The sequence below is a fragment of the Limanda limanda genome, chromosome 13, assembly GCF_963576545.1.
Source record: "Limanda limanda chromosome 13, fLimLim1.1, whole genome shotgun sequence".
Classification (NCBI taxonomy): domain Eukaryota; kingdom Metazoa; phylum Chordata; class Actinopteri; order Pleuronectiformes; family Pleuronectidae; genus Limanda; species Limanda limanda.
In genome coordinates this window covers 3,637,209-3,651,218 of record NC_083648.1, presented here as the reverse complement: position 1 = coordinate 3,651,218, position 14,010 = coordinate 3,637,209, and the positions used below count along the sequence as shown (strand labels likewise).

The following is a 14,010-nucleotide window of genomic DNA, read 5'->3' as shown; positions in this document are numbered from 1 at the left end:
TCTTTCACGTTAATGGAATTTCATTGGTTAGCGCTTGGGTGATTATTTTAACGTGGTCTGATTGGCTGGTACATGTCCAGTTGAAGTCACCTGCGACCTGCAGCCATTGGACGATACTAGCTGTCAATCGCTGACACTATTTTTTGGTAGACTTCTGTAGAAATCTTTTTGCAACGGTTAGAGTCGCCCCCTGCAGGTGATTCGTGAGAATACAGGTTTCACAGCCACTTCCTCATTGGCTTCAGTGATGCTTTGTTCCGACAACAAATCCTGTAGTTTGACTGTGTACGTGACGTGTGTGTGTGTCGGTGTGTGTGTGTGTGTGTGTGTACAGGGCCTGATGAAATTTAAAAAACTGTTAATTACCAAACGGCTACAACATTAATTACATTTGCATTAATTAATGCATTAAAAAAGAAATCTAGACAAAAGAGACAATAGCAAGAGATTATAATTTGATTCTGATTGGTCCGACCTCAGCGGTGGAACATCCGGCCAATCACGGCTCCCGCTGCCGCTCTGTGGGCGGGACTTTAGCTCTATCTTCCAAATGAAAGCAATCAAACTATCGAATAAAGGAAGCAAATGAATTGTGTGACGAAATTTGAGAGGCGGCAATTACATTCAGAAATTCAATTAGTATTTTAACATAAAAAACAGAATAAGAGGTTAAATATAATAATGAACTTTAATTACTTATGTGTCATTTAAATGCAAATTTTCAGTTTCAGCTCCTATTAGAATCTGACTGTGACACCTTGGACTGTACACACATGTGTTTTTTAATGCAGCCAAAAGCAGCACCCACACTCCTGGGGATTATCTATAATTTTCCACAGATATTATAAAAACCTGGCCAGGGATCTTAAGTGTGATCCTGTGTTTACCTTTAATAAAGACGTGATTAAATGGAGCTTCTGGCAGAGAAGCGACCCAGACAGATGTAGAAAGGAATCACCTGTTGGTCGGTTGCTATCGGGCACAGATCAGAAGTTCTCTTTATAATCCTGCAGCCTCTCAGCAACACTGGAATATTAATGACTCCAGTGAAACAGAACGGGACTGAGGTTGTTCACAGAAACAGCTCCAAGAGAAACGGCTCCGTAATTAATGGAACTTTCTCTGTTCTCATTCTGGAGATTTTGCCAAAAAACATGTTACGCGCTGATTATTTCATGGTTCATTAAACCGAACAAGAGAAGGAAATCTGGCCGTTGATAACACGCTGCAGGAACAAATACATAAATCTTTTGATCCATGGCCTCAGAGGTTTCACAACACTACACAGTAAACGGGAATCTCGTGGAATTTGGACACAAATCTAATGATTGTAATTCAACTGTTGATGTAAAAGTTGATTTAAAGAACTCAATCACCAAATGAAAATGGATTTTTGAGTCCCAATACTGTGGATCTTTGAAAATCCACCTACAAAACGAGTCAGTCAGTAGAACATGAACCTCCACCAAGTCCAAACAGTCCAATTAAATTTAATTGAAGCTGCTTCACATTCTCATAAATAAACTTATTTCCATCAAAATCAATGAAGGACTCGCTGGGAAATTGGTGAAAACGTCAAAAAAAAACGATTTCGCTGAATTTTAAAGAAAGTGAAAACAAATTAAATGGCCCCCGGGCGATATGTGAGGAGTTCGCTCTTGGCCGACGTTACGTCTTTCAACCAAGTTTCGGGCTAAGCCGAGTAGTACTTTTTGTGTAAAGCTAACTAACAGATATTTAAATGTAAAACACTTCCACACATGTTCCCCAGATGTCCTGATTGTTCGCCTCAGGACGTCTTTGATTGTGAGCGTCCTCCATTCTCAGAACAAAGCAACGAATTGTAACTGACACACTTCCTGCTGCTTCTAGAGTTAATGTTTTGAATTTGAACAAAACGTTAAAGTTTGACGATGAACTTTTCCTCCATTGTTTGAATTAATGCTCAAATTAGGAATAATTAAGATAATTAAAAACCTCAAAGAGTAAATAAGCTCCTCAGGTCTGAATCACAAACTCAAGATCTGTTCAAAAATGTCCTGAAATAATAAAATTGACAGATGATGGTTTTGTTTTGGATATATTTTTCGCGCTTTGAGTGGTCATCAAGACTAGAAAAGTGCTATATAAATACAAAACCATTTGAATCTGGCGAGATGACAGTTCCCTGAATGTTCTTCTCTCTCTGATTCTCACACCGTGGAGTCGGTGATAAAAAAGAACAGACTGCCGTGGAGGAGGTGAAGGGATTCCTCTGCTTCCACCTCCTCTCTCCGTTCCTCCCAGCACATCCAGCCCACTGGCTCAAGAACCTTCTAGAGTTAATGTTTTGAATTTGAAGAAAACGTCAAAGTTTGACGATGAAGTTTTCCTCCATTGTTTGAATTAAAGCTCAAATTAGAAGTAATAAAGACGTCCTATAATTCAAAATCATCCTAAGATCTGAATCTGGCGAGATGACAGTTCCCTGAATGTTCTTCTCTCTCTGAATCTCACACCGTGGAGTCGGTGATAAAAAGAACAGACTTGGGTGAAGGATGAAAGCCGAGGAGGAGGTGAAGGGATTCCTCTGATTCCACTTCTCTTTCCACCTCCTCTCTCCGTTCCTCCCAGCACATCCAGCCCACTGGCTCAAGAAGCTTCTAGAGTTAATGTTTTGAATTTGAACAAAACGTTAAAGTTTGACGATGAAGTTTTCCTCCATTGTTTGAATTAATGCTCAAATTAGGAATAATTAAGATAATTAAAAACCTCAAAGAGTAAATAAGCTCCTCAGGTCTGAATCACAAACTCAAGATCTGTTCAAAAATGTCCTGAAATAATAAAATTGACAGATGATGGTTTTGTTTTGGATACATTTTCGCGCTTTGAGTGGTCATCAAGACTAGAAAAGCGCTATATAAATACAAAACCATTTGAATCTGGCGAGATGACAGTTCCCTGAATGTTCTTCTCTCTCTGATTCTCACACCGTGGAGTCGGTGATAAAAAGAACAGACTGCAGTGAAGGATGAAAGCCGAGGAGGAGGAGGTGAAGGGATTCCTCTGCTTCCACCTCCTCTCTCCGTTTCTCCCAGCACATCCAGCCCACTGGCTCAAGAAGCTTCTAGAGTTAATGTTTTGAATTTGAAGAAAACTTTAAAGTTTGATGATGAAATTTTCCTCCATTGTTTAAATTAATGCTCAAATTAGGAATAATTAAGATAATTAAAAACCTCAAAGAGTAAATAAGCTCCTCAGTTCTGAATCACAAACTCAAGATCTCTTCAAAAATGTCTTGAAAAATAATAATATTGACGTTTTGGATACATTTTTCGCGCTTTGAGTGGTCATCAAGACTAGAAAAAGCGCTATATAAATACAAAACCATTTGAATCTGGCGAGATGACAGTTCCCTGAATGTTCTTCTCTCTCTGAATCTCACACCGTGGAGTCGGTGATAAAAAGAACAGACTTGGGTGAAGGATGAAAGCCGAGGAGGAGGAGGTGAAGGGATTCCTCTGCTTCCACCTCCTCTCTCCGTTCCTCCCAGCACATCCAGCCCACTGGCTCAAGAAGCTTCTAGAGTTAATGTTTTGAATTTGAAGAAAACGTTAAAGTTTGACGATGAAGTTTTCCTCCATTGTTTGAATTAAAGCTCAAATTAGGAGTAATAAAGACGTCCTATAATTCAAAACCATCCTCAGGTCTCAATCTGGCGAGATGACAGTTCCCTGCATGTTCTTCTCTCTCTGATTCTCACACCGTGGAGTCGGTGATAAAAAGAACAGACTGCCGAGTAGGAGGTGAAGGGATTCCTCTGCTACTTCCACCTCCTCTCTCCGCTCCTCCCAGCACATCCAGCCCACTGGCTCAAGTAGCCTTTACTGGTATTTGGTTAGGATGTGCCCTTTGACCCTCGGAACACAAACAGTAGCTCAACAGGTCCCCAGTGTGGAACAATGGGAGCGAGTCCGGACTTAATAACAGGAAGCACGGAGGTGTGCAGGGAGATTACATCCCAGCGCTCAGCAGATCGTTTACACAGAAGCCAAATGTTACTTCCACTTCACCTCCCTGGTTTCTTTTCTCTGTGCATCAGCTGCTTTGACGTTTCCCCCAAAGGAATTAATGACATTTCACATAGAGAGTTGTGTCTTTAGTGTCAGATTCTAGATCTAGAACAAGACGTGACAGATCTGACGTCCGACAGTAGAACGACTTCCTGACTAATCGAAGACTCGTCTGATCGCGGTTCCAAGAGGAAAAGAAAAGCTGGAGACAGGAGAGGGGGGTTGTAAACAGGATGGAACAGCCTTCCGGTTTTATTCTAAATTTGATATGTACAGGAAAAGTGGCTGTGTACATTTCTTAATATATCATGTAAAAGTTTTCTGGCAAAAAAACCCAACACAACATGAACAATTGCACATCAGCTTCCATTTCTTTTTTTATACTTTAAAACACAGCATGGTCGAAAGGCAATTTCAAACAGGATACAAATACACTGACAACAGCTTGTACGTGTTGGCTCTGGTGAATAAAATACAATTTAAAAAAAAGGAAGGAGTCCCCCCCCCCAACATGACACATTTGTATATGATATTAAAACAGTTAAAAAACACACACACTGTTGTTTGTGTGCTGTAGTGTCACTAGACAAATCACATCGTGTCCCTCTTTGTGTAAAATATGATCTCAGGCACTTGTTGCTGTTCGACCCCATAACTGGGTCACATGATCAGCAAGGAAAAACAAAAAGACATGATATTTGTGTGTCAAGAACATCCTTCAAAATGTGTGAGTCTGCACTTTGAGACGCACAAGTGTTCACAGCAGGAAGTGTCGGCCGCTCGGCTCAACACTTTCAACAAAAACATGGGGGCGTGGTCGGGCATGAGCAAAAAATGAGGAGAGGATTTTATTTTGCATTTTGCATTTCGGGAATAAAGTCAAAATGTCGAGAAACATGTAAAAATGTAACTTTTTTATATGACCAAATAAATTATCAAATCCAAACTTATCGGAAACATGAACATTTGAATGAACATCGTGATAAAAAACATTCTTTTGTGCGTAATTTAAATATTTGTTTTGTTTGGTCCAGGTCCGAGATGCTAACATGGAGGAGGCAGGAGGTTTATGAACTATACTTGAATCAGCCACCAGGGGGCGATGGAGATGTTTTCGTGTTTTCATCCTCCGACGAGATTTGATGAACCAGTGGAGTTTAAATTTATTTGCGACATTTCCACTTTATTCTTGAAACGCAAAAGAAAAACAAACACAATTCCTCTTCTCTTTCTTTCAAATCTCGGCCCTGATACGTTTGTTTTGTGCGTCAGCTGCACAGGTCGGATTGTGTTTGGTTCGTCAGCCCATCGTAGCGTGAACACACAAACACACAAACTGTGCCCAGTGTGTGTTTGTGTTGTCACATCCACGTACATCCATTACGCAGACAGGAGGTTTTTTAATTAGCTTCAAGCAGAGGAGCCTTGTGAACAGAACAGGTTGAAACACTGAAATAATCCATTTAGAGTCATTTCTTCTTCATCTTACACATTTTCATTCATCATACACCCCCCCACCCCTGTGTGGATCTTCATTAACCAGCACCAAGATAATGCATCTCATGCAGCATCACTCTACAAATGGGCGAGTGTGTAGGAGTGAAAGGCAATTATCCTCCGCCTGTTTGTTTTCCACAAGCTTGATGACGGACACATATTTATTCATTTTATTTCTTTGCATTTCCCTTTTTGTCCGACTTCAGTTCCCACCGACTTCAGCCACCTTTATTATTATTATTATTATTATTATAACACGATTCTTAAGACTTCCATCTTCATCTTCCCACCGGTGACGTTCGGTCACGCAGACAATTCAGGTTTTTATTTGTTCAGGTTTTGAGATTGTTTGTCTCCACAATAATTAGAGCTCATCAGTTGCATTATATCTTCTGCTTCTATACGAGTTTCCTCTGTTGGTGAAATGGCTTTGAGATAGAAGTTGATGCTTTTTAATAGTTTATGAGGTCATTGTCTTTGAAACGTACAAAAATAATGCCAAGATATCCTAGATCCAGATCCTGAGTCTGCTCTGTGGTAATCATGAAGCTGTGGGATCGGTTCCTCAGCGATGGAAGGACTCTTTAGTTGGAGCCTTCAAAATTGAGATTGTCTAGTTACACTGCTGTGACGCAACTGGTTTTCAAATGTTTCAGTATTCAATATTTCTGTGTGTGACTTTTCTTAGCTGTGGGCAAAGAAAAACAAAACTCCATCCGCCTCCACTGTATCAGGAGGAACATCAGTAAACTCCAGAGATCGCATCTCAAAACCCGGACGAATAAAAACCACAACCATCTGCATGAGCTACGAGATGTGCGAGCCAGAAATTCTGCTTTATTGAATTTTGCTTCAGCCGACTGTAGAAAGCAGCGCTCGGTTCCTCCATCACCGGGCAGAGAGCGCCTCTACCTGCTGAGGCCTCTTTTCAAACCGCTGTGGAGAAGAGTGTCGGCTAAACGCTTGAAAAGGTAGAGAAGGGAGAAATATAGAGAAAGCAATTACAGCAATCGAAAGCAATTAAATCCTGAGGACAATTTTGCCTTTTGTTAAAAACCAGGAGAAAAGCTCCCACTAATCTCACACTGGGAAGGAAACACTGTCTCTCGACCCATCTTTATTCTGCCTCCTTTCTTTCTCTAATGCTTTTTGTTCCTCTCTTCGTGTCAGAAGCCGAGGCCTCAGTCGTTTCCTCTGGTGGCAGCGAGCTCTCTGGCTCCGGCAGGCAGCAGGTGGCTGCTGATGAAAAATTCAGTGCAGAGTCTGACTCTGGAGACGAGGAAGAGGAGGAGGAGGAGGAGGAGGAGGAGGAGGAGGAGGAGGGTGGTGGTGGTACTGGGTAGAAGGAGGAAGAGTACAGGGGAAGGGAAGCAGTGAGAAGAGACTAGGTGGGAGAAGAGCGTTAGGAGAAAGGAGTGTAATGAACCAGGAGAAGGAGGAGGAGGAGGAAGAGGAGGAGGAAGAGGAGGAGGAGGAGGAGGAGGGTGGTGGTGGAACTGGATAGAAGGAGGAAGAGTACAGGGGAAGGGAAGCGGTGAGAAGAGAAGAAGGTGGGAGAAGAGCAGTAGAAGGAGAGTAATGAACGAGGAGGAGGAGGAGGAGGAGGAGGATGAAGAGGAAGAGGAAGAGGAGGAGGAGGAGGAGGAGGAGGAGGAGGAGGGTGGTGGTGGTAGTGGATAGAAGGAGGAAGAGTACAGGGGAAGGGAAGCGGTGAGAAGAGAAGAAGGTGGGAGAAGAGCGGTAGAGGAAAGGAGTGTAATGAATGATGTGACCGAGGAGGAGGAAGAGGAAGAGGAAGAGGAAGAGGAAGAGGAGGAGGAGGAGGAGGAGGAGGAGGAGGAGGAGGAGGAGGAGGAGGAGGAGGAGGAGGAGGAGGAGAAGGAGGAGGAGGGTGGTGGTGGTACTGGGTAGAAGGAGGAAGAGTACAGGGGAAGGGTGAGAAGAGACTAGGTGGGAGAAGAGTGTTAGGAGAAAGGAGTGTAATGAACGATGAGAAAGAGGAGGAGGACGACAAAGAGGATGAGGAAGAGGAGGAGGAGGAGGAGGAGGAGGAAGAGGAGGACGGATGCCAGAGCTCCAGACAGGCCAGCGTGTCGAGCCCAGAGCAGAGCAGGGAGGCCGGGCAGACGACCAGAGCTGGCTTCTCTCTCTGCCCCTCACGGAGATAACACATGATATGAATCATTTATGAGGAAGAGGAGCTGGGGGGGCGGGGGTTGGGGGGGTTGGTGAGTTTTTATTAATAACACACCCACACTGTGGCCTGCTTCTTTCACACACTGAGCCTTGTTTCCTCTGCTCCCCTGGGAGGAGGACTCATGTGAGAAAACGCTGGAACGGAGAAACCGGCAGAGACCGAGTTTTAACGTTAGAGAACAAACGTTGGGGGGTGGCGGGGGGGGTGAAGAGTCGTCCACATGTAAAAAGCATGAAACCTGCACTGGAGGGGGACACATGTACCTGAGAGGAACCACCTCTCACTCGCCCGTTTGATTGTCAGAACGTGACGGCTCCAGATCGAGTCCTGGACGAGCATCGTGTGTCTGTGAACGCAGAGAAGGCACTGGGCGTGTCTCCAGTCTGTCGGGGGGGCGTGGCTACTGGTTATAAGGTCATCGGCACAGCAAGGGATCGAACACACACGCCCACAGACGGCGCTCGCTTCACAGACGTTTACCTCTGAGATCATCGCCGAGCTGAGACCTGGAGTTTGTCCTTTCTCAGGATTCGAAGCGTCCACGTCTCCAGGTTCTTCTTCTTCGTGATCCTCTTCAGCTCCTGAGTCCGAAAGTTCTCCGCCCGGCTCTTTAGTCCATTAGTCCAACGAGAGTCCTCATGAATAAAAAAGCCGTCCTTTCTCCGACCCCAATCTGTTCAGCCTCGCCAGCTGTGAGGGTGAAGGTGGCACGTCGTGGCGGTAGGGACCTTTGGGCGACGCCGGGTCCTTCAGGCGAGCGGTGGAGTACCGGTCGTAGTTCCCGGTCCCGGTGGTCTCCAGCATCAGTTTCCCTTTGGCCTCCTGCTCCCGGCGCCGCTGCTCCTGCCTCAGCAGCTCCTGCGCCTCCAGGAGGACTCTGGCGTTCACGCCCACGCCGCTCGGGTAGCCGTTCCTGGAGCCCTGGTAGCTGGAGTACCGGGGGTTGTCCTTGGCCGACTGGAAGCCCTCTCCGGGGGGGTAGGCCTTGTCCCACGAGTCCTGGGAGATGAGGCTGGGGTTCTTCCTGGGCTGCCTGGAACAAGGAGAAATAGAAAGTGTGTAGTTACTTGTAAAGGCTGCTTGGAATGTAAACATAAATGCACATTTGACATTCATTAGGACCCGAGCACTGACAGGTGAGGTCCTATTGAAATTGTAAGGATTATTATTATTATTCAGGCAAATGAATTGGCTTTTTGAGGGCTTTACCATGCTCAAATTCTTACCAAAATTTGCAGAAAGTGGTGAAAATTGACGTATTCTGGAGGAATTTTTAATGGGCGTCGCAAAATGGCTCAACGGTTCCCCCCCCGAGACCCCCAGAACGTGTTCACATTGACCGATCTTCGCTAAAATCGATACACAGGTGAATCATGACCAGACAAACAAGAAAGTCTAGTTCTTCCTGATATTTTGTCTTTTAGAAACCTAGTGGAAGAGAGGATATGCTGGCAAACCCCATTGAATCACGTCTTTGAAGAGTTCACACACTGCGATCGAACACAAATTTGCATTTACAAAATCATGTTGTGTAAACTCAGACCAACATGCAGCTGATTAAGGTTGAGTTATATTATTTCATTTCACCCTAAAGATTGCTAATGTCGGCTGAAGAAAACATCACCGGCAAAAAAGAGTTCTCTTAAAAACTCGTTACCTCTCCAGACACAGAGAGAAACGTGTGTAGTTACTTGTTAGGCTGCTTGGAATATGAACATAAATGCACATTTGATATTTATTAGGACCTGAGCACTGACAGGTGAGGCCCTATTGAAATTGTAAGGATTGTTATTATTATTCAGGCAAATGAATTGGCTTTTTGAGGGCTTTACCATGCTCAAATTCTTACCAAAATTTGCAGAAAGTGGTGAAAATTGACGTATTCTGGAGGAATTTTTAATGGGCGTCGCAAAATGGCTCAACGGTTCCCCCCCCTGAGACCCCCGGAACGTGTTCACATCGACCGATCTTCGCTAAAATCGATACACAGGTGAATCATGACCAGACAAACAAGAAAGTCTGGTTCTTCCTGATATTTTGTCTTTTAGAAACCTAGTGGAAGAGAGGGGAGGCCGGCAAACCCCATTGACTCAGGTCTTTGAAGAGTTCTCACACAGCGAGTGGCGATCGAACACCAATTTGCATTTATAATATCAAGACATGTGAACTCAGACCAACATGCAGCTGATTAAGGTTGAGTTATTATTTAATTTCACCCTAAAGACTGGAATATGAGTCAGACTTCTAGTTTCTCTGATTCTTCGAGCTCGTGGAAACACATTCTCTCTCATTCTTCATTTCTCAGACACACAAACTGTGACCTTGTCGGCTGAAGAAAAACATCACCGGCAACAAAGAGTTCTCTTGAAAACTCGTTACCTCTCCAGACACAGAGAGAAACATGTGTAGTTACTTGTAAGGCTGCTTTGAATGTAAACATAAATGCACAGTTGATATTTATTCTTCCTGATATTTAGCCTTTTTTAGAAACCTAGTGGAAGAGACGAGATGCTGGTAAACCTCATTGACTCACGTCTTTGAAGAGTTCACAAACTGCGATCGAACACCAATTTGCATTTACAAAATCATGTCATGTTAACTCAGACCAACAAGTAGCTGATGAAGGATGAGTTATATTCTTCTATTCCTCCCTAAAGACTGAATTATGACTCAGATTTCTAGTTTCTCTGATTCTTCGAGCTCGTGGAAACACATTCTCTCTCATTCTTCATTTCTCAGACACACAAACTGTGACCTCGTCGGCTGAAGAAAAACATCACCGGCAACAAAGAGTTCTCTTGAAAACTCGTTACCTCTCGAGACAACGAGTGGATTTCTTCAGCCAGTAAAAAGTGTTATGGCGACGTTGGCATGGTAACGGACACATCGTGAGGGAAAACCATTACACGCTCGCAAACTGCCCCTGGCTACGCACCAGGCCGGAGTAACAACATCCAGCGGAGATCTAACCATGTCAAAGTCCCCTTCCAGCCCATTAGGCCCAATGGGAGACAGGCAGCAACGACCAGTGGATCTGACAGGAAGTGATAGCAGAACCCATCGCTGTCGGATAAAAAAAAAAACAAAAACACACCCAGAGAGAGAGAGAGAGAGAGAGAGAGAGAGAGAGAGAGAGAAAGAGATGTCCTCGATGGATCTGAAATCTGACACAAGTGTCTTAACGGCCCGGTCGGCTGTCATGCTTCTGTGGGTCCGTCCTGCCCTTTACCAGAGAGACAGGGAGGTGAAGAGAGGGGGGGGGGGGGGCGTCCAGATGTGTGACATCACCTCTCATTTCTGCTTGGTTGGCCTCTTTGTGGCAGCCCTGCCTTTGTGTGAGTGTGAGTGTGTGTGTGTGTGTGTGTGTGAGTCCATATGATATGCATGAGTGTCCCGAGCCCGGCAGCTCCACCCGTTTATCCTGAGGCAGAAAGCGAGAGAGGAGACGGAGAAGAAGAAGAAGAGGAGGATGACACCGGAGGAACCGTCACCGGGCTTCTGACTGGGAGCCATGCATAATCAGCAGGTTTATCAGCCAGCTGTGAAGAGCCGGTATTATTCCCGTGTTTGGCTTCGAGTCGGAGAGAGAGAGAGAGAAAGAGAAAGAATCTCTAATGACAATAGAAAGACCTTTTGTTTTCATTCAGCCGAGATGGGAAAGCTATGGATACGCTGCTCGATGGGCGAGATAGAGACAGAGAGAGAGAGAGAGAGAGAGAGAGAGAGAGAGAGAGAGAGAGAGAACACAGCCTCGGTTCATCCTGCCGCACGGTCGAGTGATTCCAATTTTCCGAGACAGGCGTCGCCGGCGTCTGATTTCATTTCATATGTTGACAAAGAGGCCAAAGCTGCTCTGCCCCCCCCCCCCCCCCCCCGCTGAGAAATGCAAACCAGATCGCCCGTGTCAATCTGAGGGGGGGGGGAATGCATGTACATGTGTGTAAATACAGAAGCATGTGTACTCGTCTGTATTCTGTGCACATTCACATGGTGAAGTGTGACAGCTGATAGAAGAAGAAAGAAGGGGGGGGGGGGAAGGTGACAGAAAAAGATTGAAGGGAAAAAGGGATGTGTAGATCGACACGGAGGTTGTGACCATAGATATATATATATAAAGACTAGATGTCTCGTCCGCGTTAAAGGCCAACGGAGTCAAACGTCCGCACATGGCGGCCATCTTGCTACAGGCGGCTCGCCCACGATAACATTGTGATGTAGCGGTACGTACTTTTTAAATAACCATAACTTGCTCAATTTTCAACCGATTTTTAAACGATTTGGTTTGTAATAAACGTCAGAGATGTAGTTATGACACTGCATACATTATTCTATATTTTAGAAAATAACATTATTATTCATAAGTATGTAGTGTCATGGGCGCCATGTGCGGACGTTCGACTCAGTTGGCCGAGACATCTAGTCTTATATATATATATCTATGGTTGTGACACACACCAGTGCAGACAGACACACCAGTGCAGTAACACACCAGTGTAGACACACACCAGTACAGTAACACACCAGTACAGACACACACCAGTGTAGACACACCAGTGCAGACACACACCAGTGCAGACAGACACCAGTAAAGACACACACCAGTGCATACACACACCAGTGCAGACAGACACCAGTAAAGACACACACCAGTGCATACACACACCAGTGCAGACACACACCAGTGCAGACACACACCAGTGCAGTAACACACCAGTGCAGACACACACCAGTACAGACAGACACCAGTGCAGACACACACCAGTGCAGTAACACACCAGTGCAGACAGACACCAGTGCAGACAGACACCAGTGCAGACACACACCAGTGCAGTAACACACCAGTACAGACACACACCAGTACAGACAGACACCAGTGCAGACACACACCAGTGCAGTAACACACCAGTGCAGACACACACCAGTACAGACAGACACCAGTGCAGACACACACCAGTGCAGTAACACACCAGTGCAGACACACACCAGTACACACAGACACCAGTGCAGACACACACCAGTGCAGTAACACACCAGTGCAGACAGACACCAGTGCGTACACACACACCAGTGTAGACACACACCAGTACAGACACACACCAGTGCAGACACACACCAGTGCAGACACACACCAGTGCAGACAGACACCAGTGCAGACACACACCAGTGCAGACAGACACCAGTGCAGACACACACCAGTACAGACACACACCAGTACAGACACACACCAGTGAGTCTCTCCTATGATGGCGTCACTTTGGCCCGGAGATCAAAGGAGCCGCTCCGCGATGACCACAAGGTTTCGTCCTCCGTCACAAACAGCAGAGGTTTGATTTCCACTCGCTGCTTCTTGTTTAGATAAATGAAACCGACCTTTATCTCAAATAAAAGCTGTTTCTCAAGGAATTCTTCTGTCATTAATCAGGTCAGATTTCACAATCCCGGGAATTTCAACCTCCCTGAACCACATAGGAACCAGACGAGTCCCATCCAGAACTCTGACCTCACGCGATGCTTCCCTCTAAGTCAAACAATACTTCGTGTTCTCAAGACGCTGCAGCCGGGTTTATCCAAACAGAACGGGCTCTTAATGGACTGAGTGGAGAGGAGCAGCGGCGTGGCCACAGGAAGTAGCGTCCGACCGCCGGAGCGAGACGGAGCTTCATTAATCTTTCAGCAGAGCCGCCTGCAATATTTATCAAGGAAGGGATTTATGTCGGTAACGGTGGATTAGAGTGCGACGGGGAAGTAATAGAGCGTAATGTATTTAATGCTGTGTACGTCTGGAGAGTGGGAGCTGATGATGTGCACAGACGGGTCAGACGGGTTCGGACTCAGAGAGGATTTGAAGAAGTAATTAAAACGTCTTGAGGTTAAATTAATGACTTAATAAATCAAGGATAAAGAATTACTCCTGTAAAAGTGTCTGAATCTGTGTGTTGACAGATAAACATATTCATTTAATGTATCATAATAAACATTGTAAGCTAATGCATATAATTTATGTTTAAATCCCTCCTGTGAGGTGTCCAGAGGGAAGCTGCTGTTTGATAGATAGAAGGATAATAAAGTAAAAGATGGTTATTATAAAGATGTAATAGTTGATAAATACTCTGCATTAATAAAACTTTAATTTCCTTTATTGCATAAACCTACACATGGTGTGCTAAACAACATATTATTTTAGTTTGTATGTTGCTTATATACTCTAGACAAAGAAGTTAATATTAAATATTGTTTTACAAGTGAAGTAATGAGATCTTAATC

The 14,010-nt window shown here is 44.8% G+C and overlaps 1 protein-coding gene across 1 annotated transcript in view; it reads right to left on the bottom strand.

Annotated features, from left to right (window-relative positions):
- Positions 1-7,981: 7,981 nt before the first annotated feature.
- LOC133018470 (partitioning defective 3 homolog) overlaps positions 7,982-14,010 on the bottom strand; it is a 237,599-nt gene continuing 231,570 nt past the window's right edge. Inside the window, exon 26 of the mRNA XM_061084838.1 lies at positions 7,982-8,779. Within this exon, the coding sequence (XP_060940821.1) occupies positions 8,383-8,779 (397 nt within the window). The 3' untranslated portion in view covers positions 7,982-8,382. The remainder of the gene's footprint in view (positions 8,780-14,010) is intronic.